Source organism: Pleurodeles waltl, chromosome 9 (assembly GCF_031143425.1).
Source record: "Pleurodeles waltl isolate 20211129_DDA chromosome 9, aPleWal1.hap1.20221129, whole genome shotgun sequence".
Taxonomy (NCBI): Eukaryota; Metazoa; Chordata; class Amphibia; order Caudata; family Salamandridae; genus Pleurodeles; species Pleurodeles waltl.
Genome location: NC_090448.1, coordinates 978,709,193 through 978,730,829, shown reverse-complemented (window position 1 = coordinate 978,730,829; position 21,637 = coordinate 978,709,193). Strand labels below are relative to the sequence as shown.

At 42.6% G+C, this 21,637-nt stretch overlaps 1 protein-coding gene across 1 annotated transcript in view; it reads right to left on the bottom strand.

The window, feature by feature from the left end:
• Nucleotides 1-8,467: 8,467 nt before the first annotated feature.
• ANGEL1 (angel homolog 1) overlaps nt 8,468-21,637 on the bottom strand; it is a 306,748-nt gene continuing 293,578 nt past the window's right edge. Inside the window, exon 10 of the mRNA XM_069208434.1 lies at nt 8,468-14,407. Within this exon, the coding sequence (XP_069064535.1) occupies nt 14,247-14,407 (161 nt within the window). The 3' untranslated portion in view covers nt 8,468-14,246. The remainder of the gene's footprint in view (nt 14,408-21,637) is intronic.

Here is a 21,637-nt window from a genome sequence, read left to right as displayed (position 1 = left end):
AACACGGCGTCAACGGGATCTTTGTGGTCGATGGTAAGTTGAGGAAGGAGGTTGCCGACAGTGTATTTGTCAACTGGCCATTCGGTATCCTTGTTGAAATAATAGTCATCGATGACAGTGGTGATGACGAGATTATCATTGGAGAAGCTGCTGTTGTAAAGGTCGATGTAGCCGCTGTTGTTACTGTAGATGCGGTTGTCGACGAGCGTGTTGTCAACGAGGGTATATTTTCTTGACTTTAGTCATCAACAACACAGATTGTGAAGTTTCCTTTGGAAGTGTTTCTTTCAGGTAAGGAGTAGTAGGCTCGGAGTGAGTCTTTTCTGAGGCAATTCTTTCTTTCTTGGAGGATGAAGGAAGGTCCTCCTGCCTCTTTTCGTGCCCAGCAGCACTATGCTTTGATTTTTTAATGACCTTTGCAGGTGGTTCTGAGGTGATTTTACCCAGATTTAGATCTATTAAGGGAAGATGAAGTCTGTGAAGAGTCATCACTATCCTCCTCATAATGGACACTCTCTAGTCTCTAGCTTTTGTAGCCACATCAAAAGTCTACCTTCCCTGTTTTTTAGGGTCTTTTGAGAAAAGGTGCAACACATTTTACAGTCTCTTACCTTATGCTCTGGATAGAGGCAGTATATGCATTCTTTATGTGGATTATCCGAATGAAGTCTCTTCTTCCCACAGGTGTCACAGGCTCTGAAAAGTCCTTTCTTTGTGAGTCGGGACATAGTGTCCAGTCAAAAACCGTAGAAAGCAGAAGAAATGGTGATGTTTGGAAATAAATTCCTTTGAAAAAGCTGAGAGGAAACAAGTAATCTGAGCAGAGCTCAAGGAGACTCGCATCACACGATGTGTGGTAGAATATCTGAGGGAATCAGCCTCTGTTGGGAGTGGTCTAGATGGTGCTGTGGCCTGATTGGCTAAGGTTTGGTCTTAAAAAGGACATAGGCAGGCTGTAAAACCTACGGTTCAAAGCTAGTCTATCTACTATAGTAATGCACATTGCTTTATTATAGTACCATCGGACTTCCAGTTGGATGACGGGGAATGATGCAAGCATGTGAATCTATGAAAGATCCAATACTGGAGAAGGTCCCCCCCCACCCTCCTGTTTGTCGATGTACCACATCGCAGTTGTATTCTTTGTTAAGATCTGTACTGACTGATAGCCAAGAAACGCAGGGAAGGCTTTGATAACTAACCAAACTGCCTCAGTTCAAGCATTTTGATTTGCAGCACCTGCTCTTCTGGAAACCAGAGACCTCTGATCTCCAGTTCCTTCAGATGAGCACCCCAACTGAGGGAGGATGCATCTGTCACCACCATGGTCACAACTGGTGGAGGGTAGAAGTACCTCGCTTGGGACAGGTGCTCCTCCACTGACCAGCAGAAGATGTCCATCACAGTGTCCCTGGAGACCGTGATGTAGTCTGACAGATCTTCCTTGTGCTGGATCTACTACCTACGGAGGCACCACGGGAGAGTCCTCATGTGCCATCTTGCACATGAGACTGTAAGGAAGCCAGTAGATCCAGCATGCAAAAAAAACATCAGGACTGGAATTCGAGCTCCCTCACGAAACATCTGAATCATATCATGTATGTACCAGACCCGGTAGGAGGGAAAACTTGAAGTAACGTCATGTCCAGAATGCTGTCCTGTACTGCCCCTATGAACATGAAGAACTGAGGGGGCTCTGGACAAGATTTGCGTATGTTGATTGAGAACCCAAATTTTAACAGCAGGGAGGCTTCTGTCTACAGGTGATCAACACTACTTCAAGCTGGCATGAAGCAGCCTGTTATCTTGGTACAGGAATTCAGAGATCCCCAACTTTCTCAGATGAGATGCAGCACCCACATCACCATGATAAAGACTCAAGGTGCCACTGTCAACCAAAATGGGAGGACTGCGTAGTTGTAATGAATGGATATTACCACAAAATGCAAGTACTTCCTATGAGACTGCAGGACAGGTATGAGGAATTATGCATTCTGAAAATCTAGGGACGTCACACAAACTTTGAGCGCTTGCAGACCCTGAGCAAGGGACATCATCTTGAACTCTTCCTTGGAAAGGTACATGCTCAAGACCCTGAGGTCTAGGATTGGGTGGTTGTACTTCTTGGGAACCAAATTGTAGCACCTCTGCCTGATGTAGCGCTCTGGAACCAACTCCCCTGCTTCTCTCTGCAGAAGGGCTGCTACCTCTTGTTGAAAGATGGAAATGTGGTCCTCTGAACGAAGGGACCTGGGGAAGGGTCTGCTAGACAGGAAGGACATACACCCTTTCTATAATGTGTAGTACTTTGTAATGGCCCTCCAAGCCTGCAGAAAGGAAGATACCCTTCGGATTTACAGGTGGCGCGGGGAGGACAAGGAAGAGGAGAGTTGCTAGGCCTTTTTCCCTTTGGGCCTTTGTACTGCTGAAGAAACTGTTTAGGGTGTTGGATGGGCAGGGGTTGGCAAAAAGGGAAATGCCTTGTAATAGCCCAGAAACTATCTATATTATTTGTGTTAGTCCCAGGCCGAAAACACCAGTTCCGGGAATTATGCAGTATCTCTGTCTGCCTAGAATTAGCCTTTTCCCCGAACAGATGAGAACCCTCATATAGCATATCCATGGGACTGACCTGGTTGTCACCAGAAAAAATAGAGGACCTTAACCAAGCATGTCTCCTTAGGGCTACTAAGTAGCTTATGGCCCTGGCCATGGAATTAACTGTGTACAGGCTGGCCCTGCTAATCTGCCTGGAGGCATTTTGTGCATCCCTAACCACTTTCTGGAAAGCAACAATTTAAATGGTCAGATAGGAGCGGCACCACCATGCTTGCCATTTCCCACAGTGTGGAGGTTTATCTCATCAATAAGCATGAGGCATTTATACAATGTGAGGCCAGAATACCAACCGAAAACACCTTTTTCTGCGATAACCTACATTTTCTTAGGTTCCCTATGGCGGCACAGCGGCGAATGCTCCTAGGTTCTGTCTGGAACACGAGGATGCTTGAACCACAAAGCTTTTGGGTGACGCATGCGTCAACAAGAAGTCTGGTTCTCTTGGTGGCAGGTTATATTGGCAGGTATTCAGTGTTCTCACTGATAGGGAATATCTCAGCTTGTCCCAAATTGCTTTGATTGGATCAAGCATGGCATCATTGAATGGTCGCACAGGTTTGGATAGTGCTAAAGTGGTCTCCAATATCACTATCAGAATACTAGATTTTGCCTGTACGGTAGGGAGCGGTAACTTTAGCATGTCTTTTTTTTTAAACGTCATTGAAGGAGGATACCTCAGGAGATGTCGGCCCTGAAGTGCACTTCATCTCTGTTTCCAGAGAGGTGTTGAGACCGTTGGCATTTTGAAGCACCTAATAGTTTGCAGTGTCTGATGGTGGAGGGAATAGCAAACAACATACTTCTCAGGGTGACGCAAAATAATTGTTTTTTAAGAAAAACATTTCTGAACAATAGAAAGGTGACAAGGTCCTGGTATTTCGGGTCCTTGAAAGTGTAGATGAAAACTACACGTCACTGCACTGCATTTTGGGCTCTTGAAACATGCTGCACCTTTAAAGTGGCAACAACAAATTACTTTTATGTGTGGTTTAAATTTCTCTATCCAAATTATGCGTTTTCTTTTTATTGTGAAAGAATTCAAACTTTGTTTTAATCTCGCTAAAGGTTTACCAGTCCTTTTATCTCTAATAGCTGTTTTATAAATAAACAAGGTGAAAAATATTAAATAATTTTTCTGAAAGTGTTCTTTATGAATTATGTGTTTCTCTGATCTCACCCATTGGTGTATATATTCAGTTTTCATTAATTAAATGAAGATTATATGATGGAGAAACCAAGGTGGCTATCAGGGACTGGTAGTTTAACTGATTTGGAGACAGGCTCAAAGATTACTCTGTCACAATAATATCACAGACACGTTTGGCGATTATCCATGAGACGTCTAAAGGGATACAGACCTGTGTTAGACTCTGCTTCCTTTACCAGCTTATTCTGGACCAAAGTGAGGGGACAGAAGTGTTATGCAGTGCAGATGCCTAACCTTCAAAACGTTTATTTCCCTCCATATTTTTGACAGACAAGAAAAATTGCATTAAAGAAGCACTTGATGTCTGTATGTATTTAATCTTTTGCTACACCAGTCGATACAAATTCAAAACTAAATCATGAAAACAAGCATTTTATGAAAACAAAACACGCTATTTGCATTTGAAAGACTGTAAAGCTGATAGTCTAGGCTTGCATAAATGCAATAATTATGCACTAGTTAATCTGCTTTAAAACAGACTGGCTTAGCTTACAAGGCAGCACGTAGGGCCAGGCTCAGTGAGTTGACTGCAAGACGGTCTATTAGCCCTGTGGAGCCTTTGTTATTCTGCACTTCCCCTGAAGGCAGAGAGATGCAGGGCTAACGACCTAGAAATTACAAGAAAACATAAGCAGAGACGAATCAAACATTACATGCCTGTAAAACTATCATTAAAAAAACTTAACACTAAAATAATTCATTGTGGAACTAAAAGCATGTTTCAGTCCTCAGGAAAAAAGCCCTGTGCTGCCCTGAGGCACCTTTGGTTTGATGGAGCTCTGTATCCCCTATGAATGCTGTGAGAGTTGCCAGAAGGAGGAAGATCATTGGAACTTCATTTAGTGTTGTCTAACCTCCGAGCTCCACTATGTGTTCTTGCCGTCCCACAATAGTCCCATCACATCAAGGGGAAGCATAGGCCTCTCATACCATCTCACAACCGTTGGGCATCTAACAAACTAATTGTACTGTACCATTGTGTAGTCCAAAATCTGACATTCAGAAGTCGGCATTGTTTATCAAATAGAATGTAGCCGGCAACTGGGCCATCTTTCCTTATTAATCAATATTTGGCATGGTTTGGGACCTGTGTTTTGATTGGAAGGGCTCCCTGTGAAACCAAGCAATCTTCACACAAGGTTTTGAAATGGATCTGGAACGGTGTCCTATCTCCAAATATCTTTTGCTACATTTCACCTGCCTGAAAAATACAAGGTCAGAGAGATGGGGAGTGCAGTTTTATTTACCGCTCCTAGTCTCCGACGCCACAAGACAAAGACACATGTGTGCATTACTAAAGCACGCCTTTGGCACAAATATAGGATTGATGAGCATAACGGTGGAATATGGTTTTGCTGTACAATTTAGAGATCAACTGCAGCCTCATCTTCTGTGTAAACTCGTGCAGGAATATTATGGAGCATCATTACAAAGGGCACTTTCTCTGTTTAGATCCCAGCTGCCTTTAAATAATAAGGCACAGTAGTCTTCTGTACAATTAAGTATCAACTTCCTGCAAAGAATTGTTCTGAAAAGTGCTTCTCAACTTTGGTATAGTAGTTTCCAAGTTGCTTAACATCCAGTCTATGAGGGATGACAACATTCTTTCATAGTCCCAAGTGGGTGCTGGTATGTAATGTGAATGAAGAACTGTGAAAACGAGACAGGTGAGAGCTAAGACTGGCTGATGACTGGCATCAGATGGTTCTCTCAACCTCCCTTTGTGGTCCTTTCAGGGTGTTGCCTGGTCCATTCCAAATCTTGCCAGCAGGCAGAGATGGTCAGATGAACAGAAGGGGTTAGGAAGGCCAACAGCTGCCCAGAGGTCTTCTTCAGAGAGGAGCGAGAGGCGTCCGATTAACCTGAGTGCTCCATTACGGTAGGGCCTGCGACCTACAAGTAAAAACAGAAATGAAGGATTTTAACAAGAACAATGGAGTGACAAAAGTCTTGTAAGAGCATGCAAGTAATTTACTCTGTAGAAGCAGACATACCATGCACAGGGTAAAGAAAGAAGAGCATAGATGGGACCTGCTTGGAATGCACATTGTGGGAGTCTGCTCTGCAGCTATCCATGGTCCTTCTGAAGACTGTGCTAGGTGTTATACCAATTTAATGGCAAAAACCAGGTACCAAGGCCATGTAAACTACGGGCCAGGGTTGTGAAAGTGTTCTCTTTGGGCTAGATGAATATGTCCCCAGTGAGTTAGACACTTCACAAACAAGCTCCTCAATGAAGAATTTATACTGAAGCCCAAGCTTCTGCCTTATCACAAGGTGGTGATACCTTACGTTGAAACCATTAATGGTTAAAGATCTCATGGAGCGACTTATAGCTCTATTGCGATAGACCTTTTGCTCTATCCCGAGGAGGAGGTGATGCCTTTCATAGAAAGCGGAAATGTTTAAAGATTCCATGGACAGATAAAAACATCCCCAAACCTATGTGTACTGACTTATAATAAGAAGCAGCTTACTGAACTACTTTTGGGCCATATGCTTCGACCCAAGCCCTTGGAGCAGGTCAAGTACACACTCAGCAAGAAGAAAGAAGAATATTATTCGAGCTCAGTGACGCTAAGTCTAAAAACTTAAAGATAGTTGGTTAAAGCATTTACCTGTTGGAACAAGATCTAAATGCACTGGCTTTCTACTTTTTCTCTGTATCTCACTAAAGAGGAAGGTGTAAATGAAATCTATGTTCAGATATGTTAGCAACAACGTGGTTTGTGGATTTAAGTTACCAGCATCAGCACTAAAGCAGTTCAGTAGAGTTCTTCAGAGTTTGCATGTGCTTGCAACAATCATAATTCCAACTCCATTGTGTACGACATTGTTAGACAAAAACTTGTGTGCATCCTGACACCAATGGCCAAAACCAATATAAACTTAAGGCATGCTTCTTAGGTCACGTGCCGTATTTTGGCAAGGGGCTCCCACGCAGGATGGCAAGGGGCTCCCACGTTGGATGGGCAGGGGTTGGCAAAAAGGGAAATGCCTTGTAATAGCCCAGAAACTATCTATATTATTTGTGTTAGTCCCAGGCCGAAAACACCAGTTCCGGGAATTATGCAGTATCTCTGTCTGCCTAGAATTAGCCTTTTCCCCGAACAGATGAGAACCCTCATATAGCATATCCATGGGACTGACCTGGTTGTCACCAGAAAAAATAGAGGACCTTAACCAAGCATGTCTCCTTAGGGCTACTAAGTAGCTTATGGCCCTGGCCATGGAATTAACTGTGTACAGGCTGGCCCTGCTAATCTGCCTGGAGGCATTTTGTGCATCCCTAACCACTTTCTGGAAAGCAACAATTTAAATGGTCAGATAGGAGCGGCACCACCATGCTTGCCATTTCCCACAGTGTGGAGGTTTATCTCATCAATAAGCATGAGGCATTTATACAATGTGAGGCCAGAATACCAACCGAAAACACCTTTTTCTGCGATAACCTACATTTTCTTAGGTTCCCTATGGCGGCACAGCGGCGAATGCTCCTAGGTTCTGTCTGGAACACGAGGATGCTTGAACCACAAAGCTTTTGGGTGACGCATGCGTCAACAAGAAGTCTGGTTCTCTTGGTGGCAGGTTATATTGGCAGGTATTCAGTGTTCTCACTGATAGGGAATATCTCAGCTTGTCCCAAATTGCTTTGATTGGATCAAGCATGGCATCATTGAATGGTCGCACAGGTTTGGATAGTGCTAAAGTGGTCTCCAATATCACTATCAGAATACTAGATTTTGCCTGTACGGTAGGGAGCGGTAACTTTAGCATGTCTTTTTTTTTAAACGTCATTGAAGGAGGATACCTCAGGAGATGTCGGCCCTGAAGTGCACTTCATCTCTGTTTCCAGAGAGGTGTTGAGACCGTTGGCATTTTGAAGCACCTAATAGTTTGCAGTGTCTGATGGTGGAGGGAATAGCAAACAACATACTTCTCAGGGTGACGCAAAATAATTGTTTTTTAAGAAAAACATTTCTGAACAATAGAAAGGTGACAAGGTCCTGGTATTTCGGGTCCTTGAAAGTGTAGATGAAAACTACACGTCACTGCACTGCATTTTGGGCTCTTGAAACATGCTGCACCTTTAAAGTGGCAACAACAAATTACTTTTATGTGTGGTTTAAATTTCTCTATCCAAATTATGCGTTTTCTTTTTATTGTGAAAGAATTCAAACTTTGTTTTAATCTCGCTAAAGGTTTACCAGTCCTTTTATCTCTAATAGCTGTTTTATAAATAAACAAGGTGAAAAATATTAAATAATTTTTCTGAAAGTGTTCTTTATGAATTATGTGTTTCTCTGATCTCACCCATTGGTGTATATATTCAGTTTTCATTAATTAAATGAAGATTATATGATGGAGAAACCAAGGTGGCTATCAGGGACTGGTAGTTTAACTGATTTGGAGACAGGCTCAAAGATTACTCTGTCACAATAATATCACAGACACGTTTGGCGATTATCCATGAGACGTCTAAAGGGATACAGACCTGTGTTAGACTCTGCTTCCTTTACCAGCTTATTCTGGACCAAAGTGAGGGGACAGAAGTGTTATGCAGTGCAGATGCCTAACCTTCAAAACGTTTATTTCCCTCCATATTTTTGACAGACAAGAAAAATTGCATTAAAGAAGCACTTGATGTCTGTATGTATTTAATCTTTTGCTACACCAGTCGATACAAATTCAAAACTAAATCATGAAAACAAGCATTTTATGAAAACAAAACACGCTATTTGCATTTGAAAGACTGTAAAGCTGATAGTCTAGGCTTGCATAAATGCAATAATTATGCACTAGTTAATCTGCTTTAAAACAGACTGGCTTAGCTTACAAGGCAGCACGTAGGGCCAGGCTCAGTGAGTTGACTGCAAGACGGTCTATTAGCCCTGTGGAGCCTTTGTTATTCTGCACTTCCCCTGAAGGCAGAGAGATGCAGGGCTAACGACCTAGAAATTACAAGAAAACATAAGCAGAGACGAATCAAACATTACATGCCTGTAAAACTATCATTAAAAAAACTTAACACTAAAATAATTCATTGTGGAACTAAAAGCATGTTTCAGTCCTCAGGAAAAAAGCCCTGTGCTGCCCTGAGGCACCTTTGGTTTGATGGAGCTCTGTATCCCCTATGAATGCTGTGAGAGTTGCCAGAAGGAGGAAGATCATTGGAACTTCATTTAGTGTTGTCTAACCTCCGAGCTCCACTATGTGTTCTTGCCGTCCCACAATAGTCCCATCACATCAAGGGGAAGCATAGGCCTCTCATACCATCTCACAACCGTTGGGCATCTAACAAACTAATTGTACTGTACCATTGTGTAGTCCAAAATCTGACATTCAGAAGTCGGCATTGTTTATCAAATAGAATGTAGCCGGCAACTGGGCCATCTTTCCTTATTAATCAATATTTGGCATGGTTTGGGACCTGTGTTTTGATTGGAAGGGCTCCCTGTGAAACCAAGCAATCTTCACACAAGGTTTTGAAATGGATCTGGAACGGTGTCCTATCTCCAAATATCTTTTGCTACATTTCACCTGCCTGAAAAATACAAGGTCAGAGAGATGGGGAGTGCAGTTTTATTTACCGCTCCTAGTCTCCGACGCCACAAGACAAAGACACATGTGTGCATTACTAAAGCACGCCTTTGGCACAAATATAGGATTGATGAGCATAACGGTGGAATATGGTTTTGCTGTACAATTTAGAGATCAACTGCAGCCTCATCTTCTGTGTAAACTCGTGCAGGAATATTATGGAGCATCATTACAAAGGGCACTTTCTCTGTTTAGATCCCAGCTGCCTTTAAATAATAAGGCACAGTAGTCTTCTGTACAATTAAGTATCAACTTCCTGCAAAGAATTGTTCTGAAAAGTGCTTCTCAACTTTGGTATAGTAGTTTCCAAGTTGCTTAACATCCAGTCTATGAGGGATGACAACATTCTTTCATAGTCCCAAGTGGGTGCTGGTATGTAATGTGAATGAAGAACTGTGAAAACGAGACAGGTGAGAGCTAAGACTGGCTGATGACTGGCATCAGATGGTTCTCTCAACCTCCCTTTGTGGTCCTTTCAGGGTGTTGCCTGGTCCATTCCAAATCTTGCCAGCAGGCAGAGATGGTCAGATGAACAGAAGGGGTTAGGAAGGCCAACAGCTGCCCAGAGGTCTTCTTCAGAGAGGAGCGAGAGGCGTCCGATTAACCTGAGTGCTCCATTACGGTAGGGCCTGCGACCTACAAGTAAAAACAGAAATGAAGGATTTTAACAAGAACAATGGAGTGACAAAAGTCTTGTAAGAGCATGCAAGTAATTTACTCTGTAGAAGCAGACATACCATGCACAGGGTAAAGAAAGAAGAGCATAGATGGGACCTGCTTGGAATGCACATTGTGGGAGTCTGCTCTGCAGCTATCCATGGTCCTTCTGAAGACTGTGCTAGGTGTTATACCAATTTAATGGCAAAAACCAGGTACCAAGGCCATGTAAACTACGGGCCAGGGTTGTGAAAGTGTTCTCTTTGGGCTAGATGAATATGTCCCCAGTGAGTTAGACACTTCACAAACAAGCTCCTCAATGAAGAATTTATACTGAAGCCCAAGCTTCTGCCTTATCACAAGGTGGTGATACCTTACGTTGAAACCATTAATGGTTAAAGATCTCATGGAGCGACTTATAGCTCTATTGCGATAGACCTTTTGCTCTATCCCGAGGAGGAGGTGATGCCTTTCATAGAAAGCGGAAATGTTTAAAGATTCCATGGACAGATAAAAACATCCCCAAACCTATGTGTACTGACTTATAATAAGAAGCAGCTTACTGAACTACTTTTGGGCCATATGCTTCGACCCAAGCCCTTGGAGCAGGTCAAGTACACACTCAGCAAGAAGAAAGAAGAATATTATTCGAGCTCAGTGACGCTAAGTCTAAAAACTTAAAGATAGTTGGTTAAAGCATTTACCTGTTGGAACAAGATCTAAATGCACTGGCTTTCTACTTTTTCTCTGTATCTCACTAAAGAGGAAGGTGTAAATGAAATCTATGTTCAGATATGTTAGCAACAACGTGGTTTGTGGATTTAAGTTACCAGCATCAGCACTAAAGCAGTTCAGTAGAGTTCTTCAGAGTTTGCATGTGCTTGCAACAATCATAATTCCAACTCCATTGTGTACGACATTGTTAGACAAAAACTTGTGTGCATCCTGACACCAATGGCCAAAACCAATATAAACTTAAGGCATGCTTCTTAGGTCACGTGCCGTATTTTGGCAAGGGGCTCCCACGCAGGATGGCAAGGGGCTCCCACGTTGGATGGGCAGGGGTTGGCAAAAAGGGAAATGCCTTGTAATAGCCCAGAAACTATCTATATTATTTGTGTTAGTCCCAGGCCGAAAACACCAGTTCCGGGAATTATGCAGTATCTCTGTCTGCCTAGAATTAGCCTTTTCCCCGAACAGATGAGAACCCTCATATAGCATATCCATGGGACTGACCTGGTTGTCACCAGAAAAAATAGAGGACCTTAACCAAGCATGTCTCCTTAGGGCTACTAAGTAGCTTATGGCCCTGGCCATGGAATTAACTGTGTACAGGCTGGCCCTGCTAATCTGCCTGGAGGCATTTTGTGCATCCCTAACCACTTTCTGGAAAGCAACAATTTAAATGGTCAGATAGGAGCGGCACCACCATGCTTGCCATTTCCCACAGTGTGGAGGTTTATCTCATCAATAAGCATGAGGCATTTATACAATGTGAGGCCAGAATACCAACCGAAAACACCTTTTTCTGCGATAACCTACATTTTCTTAGGTTCCCTATGGCGGCACAGCGGCGAATGCTCCTAGGTTCTGTCTGGAACACGAGGATGCTTGAACCACAAAGCTTTTGGGTGACGCATGCGTCAACAAGAAGTCTGGTTCTCTTGGTGGCAGGTTATATTGGCAGGTATTCAGTGTTCTCACTGATAGGGAATATCTCAGCTTGTCCCAAATTGCTTTGATTGGATCAAGCATGGCATCATTGAATGGTCGCACAGGTTTGGATAGTGCTAAAGTGGTCTCCAATATCACTATCAGAATACTAGATTTTGCCTGTACGGTAGGGAGCGGTAACTTTAGCATGTCTTTTTTTTTAAACGTCATTGAAGGAGGATACCTCAGGAGATGTCGGCCCTGAAGTGCACTTCATCTCTGTTTCCAGAGAGGTGTTGAGACCGTTGGCATTTTGAAGCACCTAATAGTTTGCAGTGTCTGATGGTGGAGGGAATAGCAAACAACATACTTCTCAGGGTGACGCAAAATAATTGTTTTTTAAGAAAAACATTTCTGAACAATAGAAAGGTGACAAGGTCCTGGTATTTCGGGTCCTTGAAAGTGTAGATGAAAACTACACGTCACTGCACTGCATTTTGGGCTCTTGAAACATGCTGCACCTTTAAAGTGGCAACAACAAATTACTTTTATGTGTGGTTTAAATTTCTCTATCCAAATTATGCGTTTTCTTTTTATTGTGAAAGAATTCAAACTTTGTTTTAATCTCGCTAAAGGTTTACCAGTCCTTTTATCTCTAATAGCTGTTTTATAAATAAACAAGGTGAAAAATATTAAATAATTTTTCTGAAAGTGTTCTTTATGAATTATGTGTTTCTCTGATCTCACCCATTGGTGTATATATTCAGTTTTCATTAATTAAATGAAGATTATATGATGGAGAAACCAAGGTGGCTATCAGGGACTGGTAGTTTAACTGATTTGGAGACAGGCTCAAAGATTACTCTGTCACAATAATATCACAGACACGTTTGGCGATTATCCATGAGACGTCTAAAGGGATACAGACCTGTGTTAGACTCTGCTTCCTTTACCAGCTTATTCTGGACCAAAGTGAGGGGACAGAAGTGTTATGCAGTGCAGATGCCTAACCTTCAAAACGTTTATTTCCCTCCATATTTTTGACAGACAAGAAAAATTGCATTAAAGAAGCACTTGATGTCTGTATGTATTTAATCTTTTGCTACACCAGTCGATACAAATTCAAAACTAAATCATGAAAACAAGCATTTTATGAAAACAAAACACGCTATTTGCATTTGAAAGACTGTAAAGCTGATAGTCTAGGCTTGCATAAATGCAATAATTATGCACTAGTTAATCTGCTTTAAAACAGACTGGCTTAGCTTACAAGGCAGCACGTAGGGCCAGGCTCAGTGAGTTGACTGCAAGACGGTCTATTAGCCCTGTGGAGCCTTTGTTATTCTGCACTTCCCCTGAAGGCAGAGAGATGCAGGGCTAACGACCTAGAAATTACAAGAAAACATAAGCAGAGACGAATCAAACATTACATGCCTGTAAAACTATCATTAAAAAAACTTAACACTAAAATAATTCATTGTGGAACTAAAAGCATGTTTCAGTCCTCAGGAAAAAAGCCCTGTGCTGCCCTGAGGCACCTTTGGTTTGATGGAGCTCTGTATCCCCTATGAATGCTGTGAGAGTTGCCAGAAGGAGGAAGATCATTGGAACTTCATTTAGTGTTGTCTAACCTCCGAGCTCCACTATGTGTTCTTGCCGTCCCACAATAGTCCCATCACATCAAGGGGAAGCATAGGCCTCTCATACCATCTCACAACCGTTGGGCATCTAACAAACTAATTGTACTGTACCATTGTGTAGTCCAAAATCTGACATTCAGAAGTCGGCATTGTTTATCAAATAGAATGTAGCCGGCAACTGGGCCATCTTTCCTTATTAATCAATATTTGGCATGGTTTGGGACCTGTGTTTTGATTGGAAGGGCTCCCTGTGAAACCAAGCAATCTTCACACAAGGTTTTGAAATGGATCTGGAACGGTGTCCTATCTCCAAATATCTTTTGCTACATTTCACCTGCCTGAAAAATACAAGGTCAGAGAGATGGGGAGTGCAGTTTTATTTACCGCTCCTAGTCTCCGACGCCACAAGACAAAGACACATGTGTGCATTACTAAAGCACGCCTTTGGCACAAATATAGGATTGATGAGCATAACGGTGGAATATGGTTTTGCTGTACAATTTAGAGATCAACTGCAGCCTCATCTTCTGTGTAAACTCGTGCAGGAATATTATGGAGCATCATTACAAAGGGCACTTTCTCTGTTTAGATCCCAGCTGCCTTTAAATAATAAGGCACAGTAGTCTTCTGTACAATTAAGTATCAACTTCCTGCAAAGAATTGTTCTGAAAAGTGCTTCTCAACTTTGGTATAGTAGTTTTCAAGTTGCTTAACATCCAGTCTATGAGGGATGACAACATTCTTTCATAGTCCCAAGTGGGTGCTGGTATGTAATGTGAATGAAGAACTGTGAAAACGAGACAGGTGAGAGCTAAGACTGGCTGATGACTGGCATCAGATGGTTCTCTCAACCTCCCTTTGTGGTCCTTTCAGGGTGTTGCCTGGTCCATTCCAAATCTTGCCAGCAGGCAGAGATGGTCAGATGAACAGAAGGGGTTAGGAAGGCCAACAGCTGCCCAGAGGTCTTCTTCAGAGAGGAGCGAGAGGCGTCCGATTAACCTGAGTGCTCCATTACGGTAGGGCCTGCGACCTACAAGTAAAAACAGAAATGAAGGATTTTAACAAGAACAATGGAGTGACAAAAGTCTTGTAAGAGCATGCAAGTAATTTACTCTGTAGAAGCAGACATACCATGCACAGGGTAAAGAAAGAAGAGCATAGATGGGACCTGCTTGGAATGCACATTGTGGGAGTCTGCTCTGCAGCTATCCATGGTCCTTCTGAAGACTGTGCTAGGTGTTATACCAATTTAATGGCAAAAACCAGGTACCAAGGCCATGTAAACTACGGGCCAGGGTTGTGAAAGTGTTCTCTTTGGGCTAGATGAATATGTCCCCAGTGAGTTAGACACTTCACAAACAAGCTCCTCAATGAAGAATTTATACTGAAGCCCAAGCTTCTGCCTTATCACAAGGTGGTGATACCTTACGTTGAAACCATTAATGGTTAAAGATCTCATGGAGCGACTTATAGCTCTATTGCGATAGACCTTTTGCTCTATCCCGAGGAGGAGGTGATGCCTTTCATAGAAAGCGGAAATGTTTAAAGATTCCATGGACAGATAAAAACATCCCCAAACCTATGTGTACTGACTTATAATAAGAAGCAGCTTACTGAACTACTTTTGGGCCATATGCTTCGACCCAAGCCCTTGGAGCAGGTCAAGTACACACTCAGCAAGAAGAAAGAAGAATATTATTCGAGCTCAGTGACGCTAAGTCTAAAAACTTAAAGATAGTTGGTTAAAGCATTTACCTGTTGGAACAAGATCTAAATGCACTGGCTTTCTACTTTTTCTCTGTATCTCACTAAAGAGGAAGGTGTAAATGAAATCTATGTTCAGATATGTTAGCAACAACGTGGTTTGTGGATTTAAGTTACCAGCATCAGCACTAAAGCAGTTCAGTAGAGTTCTTCAGAGTTTGCATGTGCTTGCAACAATCATAATTCCAACTCCATTGTGTACGACATTGTTAGACAAAAACTTGTGTGCATCCTGACACCAATGGCCAAAACCAATATAAACTTAAGGCATGCTTCTTAGGTCACGTGCCGTATTTTGGCAAGGGGCTCCCACGCAGGCTTACATGCATCATAACTCACACAAAAATGATTAACAGAACATATTTTTTTAAAGCAAACAAATCGTATAAACTTTAAGGTGCATAAAGTGATACATGAAAGTGCTACCAAACTGTGAAAATGTGTCTCATATCCATATTTAGAAAAATGTAGATTTCTGAAATATCTTTTTTCTAAACGTGGATATGTTAACAATCTGGCATAGACCCAGCTCTCCGGGAAGAGTTTGCAGAACCCTGCACTAGTCTCTTAAATTTACAAACTGGTTTAATAATACTTAAGAGTCAGGGAGGCAAACTGACACATCTCAGTTAAATGTAAATTAAAAAGGTACAATGTTCCACAGAACACAACAGAAATCCACTAGGCACTTCGCAAACCAGAAGCAAAAACTCTCACACATCCATTAGGATGTCATTCTTTATCATAGGGTATGCTCTTCGTCAGACTGACGCTGCAATGTCTGACGGGCTCCTCAGGGGGGCTCTTTGCCAGAGATCTTTATCTAGTAGTGAGTGCCGTGATCAGAGGACAATATGAGTAAATTTAGACCTACAGTCAGGAAGAAAGGATTAAAATTGGCTAAAGAACCTCACAAATCTAAATTTTATTGATCGTCAAGGGTTTTGGTCAAGGTTACAAAATGTACTGGGTTGGAAATAATGTTCCACCACTCAACCAAAATATATAAAGGTGAGAAAGAAAACTTTCTTCAATCACCATAGAAGGTCAACATGTTTCATGCCTAAGGTGTCCTTACGGATCAGATGCCAACCTGGGACTGACTTTGCCTAATTAAGGGTGAGAGTCCACAGCGGGGAACCTACCCTCCGGCCGCATTTCCCAAATGGGTTGGCACTATCCCATGGAGCACCGTCCCTAATAGAGGATGGCACACATCTACTTAGTTTATTAAGTGCGTGGCTCTAAAAGTAGGTTTAATTTTTTTATACCTCCAGTATACATTTTTGCATTTAGCACAGCGTAGGATTCAAGTGGTTTGTTTTTGGTTCTGATGAAATGCCATCTGAGGCATTGGCTATTTTAACTGTGTCATCTGCTAGAACGTTAGCTCATTTCCCACACAGAATTCTATTTACAAACCTCCTTATCAAGAGGAGCTGGAGAAGATGTTGAGATTCCTCAATTGGCTTTTTGAGGCTGCCGAAACAATTGCGAATCTGCCTCACTCTAATCAAGAATATAGGCAGGAGCAGTGTCAGCTGCCTTATTCTTCATTTTTATTAAGAACAGATTCGCTGTAGCAGCAGCTGGATTCTTCATCATTAGCAGTGTCTCATCCCATACATGGTCTAGGAAAGAGATCGTTCTCACACCCCTACAAGATTTCTGCTTATAGTTGAATAGGAAGCAAGATTTCTATAAAGCAGAGACAGGTACAAGGAACTTCTGATAAGCTTTCTCCAATAGAGCATAAAATATGCCCAAATGATGCAACGGACAAACATCTGCTTCACTTTTGCAGTGATCATATATTGTAGATATTTTACTAATGCCAGCATCTTGAATTAAATCTCCTTCACATTGACTATCGCTGAGTCTGAATCATCGCAGTCACTATCAGCATCACTGTTTTCCATCCTTCATGATGACTTCAGTGAACTGATGTTGCCGATTTTGGTGGGCGATCATTTGCAACCTACTGTTTTTGGAGTGATGGTGTAAACTGGATGGTTAAGTCGCAGCACTAATTCTGGATATGGAGAAGCTATGCCTGGGAGGTGGGCCTGGAGTGGTGTGGGGGTTTAATGTATGGTTCAAGGCAAAGGGGTAACATCTGATAAATGCCATGCTTGGTCATGTGGTCAATAACTCAAGCAGTATTTGTACCAGAGACAACAGAGGCGTAAAACCCCTGAGCATGATGCAGTCATATCAAAGGAATCTCTGCATGGCATCCACACTTGGCTGCATACATACGTTTAGCCTCTTAATCCTCATCCAATAAATCTAAACACTGGATGTGTAAATCAGCTGGTGTCATAGCTCCTACATCTTCCAACTAGTCATAACCTTCGCTAAAGAAGGATTCTATTTGATCCAGGTCTGTCATCTCATCTATGTAATCAACTTTCTGCCCCAATGATGCACACTGCAAAATCTTCTTTGGGTGCAGCAGTTACACTGGCAACACTAGTGGAGGGTTGTAATTGAAGGCAATAATTAAATTAAGATACTGATAATACCAAAGAAACAAGATGAGTTGGTGCTTAAAAACTGGAGAAGGTTACAAAAAATCCATCATCATTATTATAAATGTAGTCAAATAGACCATCAAAGGTGGGAAGTCTGTCAGTATTAAGATAAATTTCATTAATGAGGGCACTTTCTTTGTCAACGAGCAGAAAAACACCACAGACTACAGCATCATAGACCACGTTGTGGTGACCATCGCTAGATGTTTTGTCGATAGAGTGCTGACTGTTGTCTACGACATTGCTGACAAATGGGTCAATGGATGCTTGGTTGTTGGAATCAGCTTTGCTGGATGGTCTTTCATTGACAGGCTGCAGGACTGACCAGCCAGTGGCTTTGTTGACTTTGTTAAATCTGTCACATACAACACCGTTGCTTTAGACAACCTCATAGTGGGCATAGTCTTTGAACTGACAGAACCAACAAAGAAGACATTGTAAATTTCTTCTGCAACAATTTGGGGCTAGGAGACACTGACCATTTGTTTTTTTCCTGGCACTCTTTCTGCCTGTCCCTTCCACGCTGACAACTGATAAGACGTCTGACTCTTAACAGCATGGTCAGAGGTTTCCTTAAGAGTAGGAGTCCTAGGCTGAGGCAGTTTAACTGCCCTTGATTGCACTCCTGAGGTGGATTGCCAGAGCCAACCTTCCTTTCTTCTCCTGCTGTGTCTTTGTGAAGAGGGTCTTGCACGTTTCTGTAAGAAAGTTTGTTTGGTCATTGCCAGCATACCGGCAGTCAAGACTATGGCAAGAGGATCACAAATGTAAATCTTCCTCTTTCAAGGCCTTAAACAGAGATTGTTCCTCTGAAGCTTCTACCTCCGAGTCTTGAAATTGAAAGAAAAAAAGAACACTCCTTCACTACCAGAAAGCAGAGCTAAAGCCAACAAGTTGACATTTAAGTGAAAAACACTGCAGAAGCTCACATAGAGACATAACTCAAGGGGATTTGCTATTAATGCACATGCTGCAGAAAATGTGGCATTTGGAAGCTTTTGTCAGGTAAACAGCTGCTGGTCCTGGTGCCTGACTGGCTGATGTTTGGGGCATACAATTCAGTAGAATAGTTTTATGTAGAATATGGCTGTTTTAAATGTCATTAAGTGTAATGGTACACTCATATGCTATCATCGAGTTGGCAGCTTGACGACGGAGAGTAATTCAAGCATGCAAATCCATGGAATATTCAATGCAGAAGAATAAAAGGTTACTCGGAATGGTGCCCAAATCAGTCCTAAATCTCTCTTAAGCAACTGTGACATAAAATGTTAGATCACAAAGCGCACGTCTCTTGCAGCACTGGATTTACCTTTGCACTGACAGATAGCTTGTCCAGGACAGGTACTTGCTGGATGAAAATTCACCAAACAAGAAACACAAGTCCTGTGAGAATCAGTCTGTGTGAAGAAACCACTGTGCTGTATTCTAAAAGCACGCAAGAAGAGTGTCAACCACCTTTTAAGCTAACTGAGAATGTGAAATAAACCACAAAAAAGGAGAGGAAACAGAGAGAGAGAGACAACGCATAGGAGGAATTTCCATGCAATAGAAATTTGCTGACATGGCCGGTGCACATGTGGAGGCTACTGGCACTGGACCTCTTTGCAAAGTGTTAAACTGAAAACATAATTTGAAGTCGCTTTTTTGATCCTGCTGGCAAAGGATGCACTCCCCATACGATGGGAATGAGAGACAGCAAACCTACAAAAGGGCTTTTCAGTTACAAATAAAAAATGTTTTATTAGTACACTCTTCTCACCTCTTGAAGGTGAAAAATGTAGAGAAAAACATGAAGTAAAAGTACCCTTTACAAGCAAGAATCTCATTATGAGCTCCACCGTATTAAGGTGCCCCACGAGGAAAAAACAATACATAATGTATTCATGGAACACTATCTTTAATGGTATCACTACATTTTAAGAGTGGAGTCTACTGGAAGAAATGTAAACTCTATGTAATTGGTCTGGGGTCTTGCTTGAGGTTACTGGATACTCAAGGTATGTGCATCTATGAAATATCCACTTCTGAAGTAGCTACATTTAGGCACCTGGGAAAGTGCACTAGACTGCTGCATTCCAACAGATGGTCTTTCATAAAAATAGAGAAATTTGCGGTGAAGTTTCAAGATTTGGATGTAAAAATAGATATTTTGTTGGGCTACTGTATGCAGCCAGTTTCTCTTCGGAAAGGACACTAGTACCTGGACCAATTTCCCAACACATCTGGCATCCTTGCTAAACTTGCAATGAATGAACAAGTTACTTACCTTCGGTAATGCATTATCTGCTAAAGAAAATATCTAGCAGTTTCCTTACCTTTGAATATCCCAAGCGTCAGACTGGATCCGGAAACTTTTGCGTGAGCAGTACCCCTGTGTGACGTCAGGTGGCTTTTTTTGGTTCCGTGTGCTGTCCTCAGTGTCGCTGGCACTGGAAGTGATGTCGAAGTCACCTATTCAGGAGGATAGTTACTTTTCATTACTTTCTTCGCCAGGAGTGCAGAGTCAAGAAGGGAACTGACGAATGTGTGTCTAAACTAGGACCCTGAAAGGGAAACAACTCCAGCCCTAGAAATCTGTCTTGATTGTAAGCAACCAGAGGGGACAATTTTATAGTGCTAAAAGGGAGCACATATGTAGTGAGAACCAAGTTCAGATCCCGCTGAGGCATAATGAAGGGCAAGGGGGGAAAGATATGTCAAGCCCTTTCAGAAACTGCCACAGAGGGGAGTTCTAGGTCAAGGACCTACACTGCCACTCTTCACCACCACTGCATAAGATGCTCCCTCCTCCATAGCCATGGTGGTGGAGAGTAAACCAGTATCTGGAGAGGTGTCCAGTTCACTGGCGTCTCCCAGTTACTCATACCAGTCAAATAATTAATTAGGTGTGTACAACTGGTTTTCTAAAGGGTCCAGTGACCTCTCGCACTCTTCCCCCATGCTTGTTTACATCACAAAAAGCAATGAGTTAGAGTCACTGGGCCCTGTCCGCGCCATTCTGACTCTGAGTCATCGGGGATGAGAATGTAGCTGGGGCCACCAGTGGATGCCGGAAGCATTATGATTGGTGCTGGAGAAGGTCACGTTGGCATGATTGGTGATGATCTGAAATCGGATCCATGGGACCCCATGTGAGCCGAGGCCAGAGCCGATGGCACAGAACCTGATGGGGCCTCTTCTGACCCCACAGGGCCCAAAGGCGCTCTGGAGGGGTCAGCCTGCTCGAATACTCAGTGCATGGCCTAGTAAAAATCCTTTATTTGAGCAGGGGTCACTCCAGCTCCTGGAAATGGGGGGAGGTATGGAGTAAGACTTGCAATCGCTCCGCAGAACCATGCATGGAACGCTAATGTTTCCCACGCGTTGCTACCTCTGACAGACAAGATTAAGTCGAAATCAGTTAAGACTTCTTCTTGTGCCTCTTCTCTGAGTGTCCCAAGGACCTCGAGTATGATGAAGATGACTTGAGGCTCCTGGAGCGGTCCTGCGACCTTCTGCTCAATCGGGACCAAGACACCCTAGGAGTCGCGCGAGATGGCATTGACTGGTGGCCTGCAAGCAGCTTTAGGGACCGCTCCCTCAAAGTTTTTGGTGCCATTGCTGGGCAGTCCGAGCACGACTTCGAGTCACGTACGTTTTAGCTCCGCATTTGCAGCATTTTCTTTTATGCAAAAGCGGCGTAAACCTACAAAATATCATTGTATTTTGTAAGTTTGCACTGCCTTTGCGTCACAAAATGATGCAAATGTGGCGCTAAAAAGGTATAAATATGGGCCTAGGTGTGAGATATGGTGCGGTGACAGGTGCACGCGGCTTAAACTCTACCCTCTTAGATGACATTCTCAACACACTTCACAAAACATATTTGACAAAATGTAGAAAAAAGTCTGTCGAAAAGAGAAAGAGGGGTCGCTCCACTCTGGATCAGCACTAACTTATGCAGAAAGAAAAAAACTAAC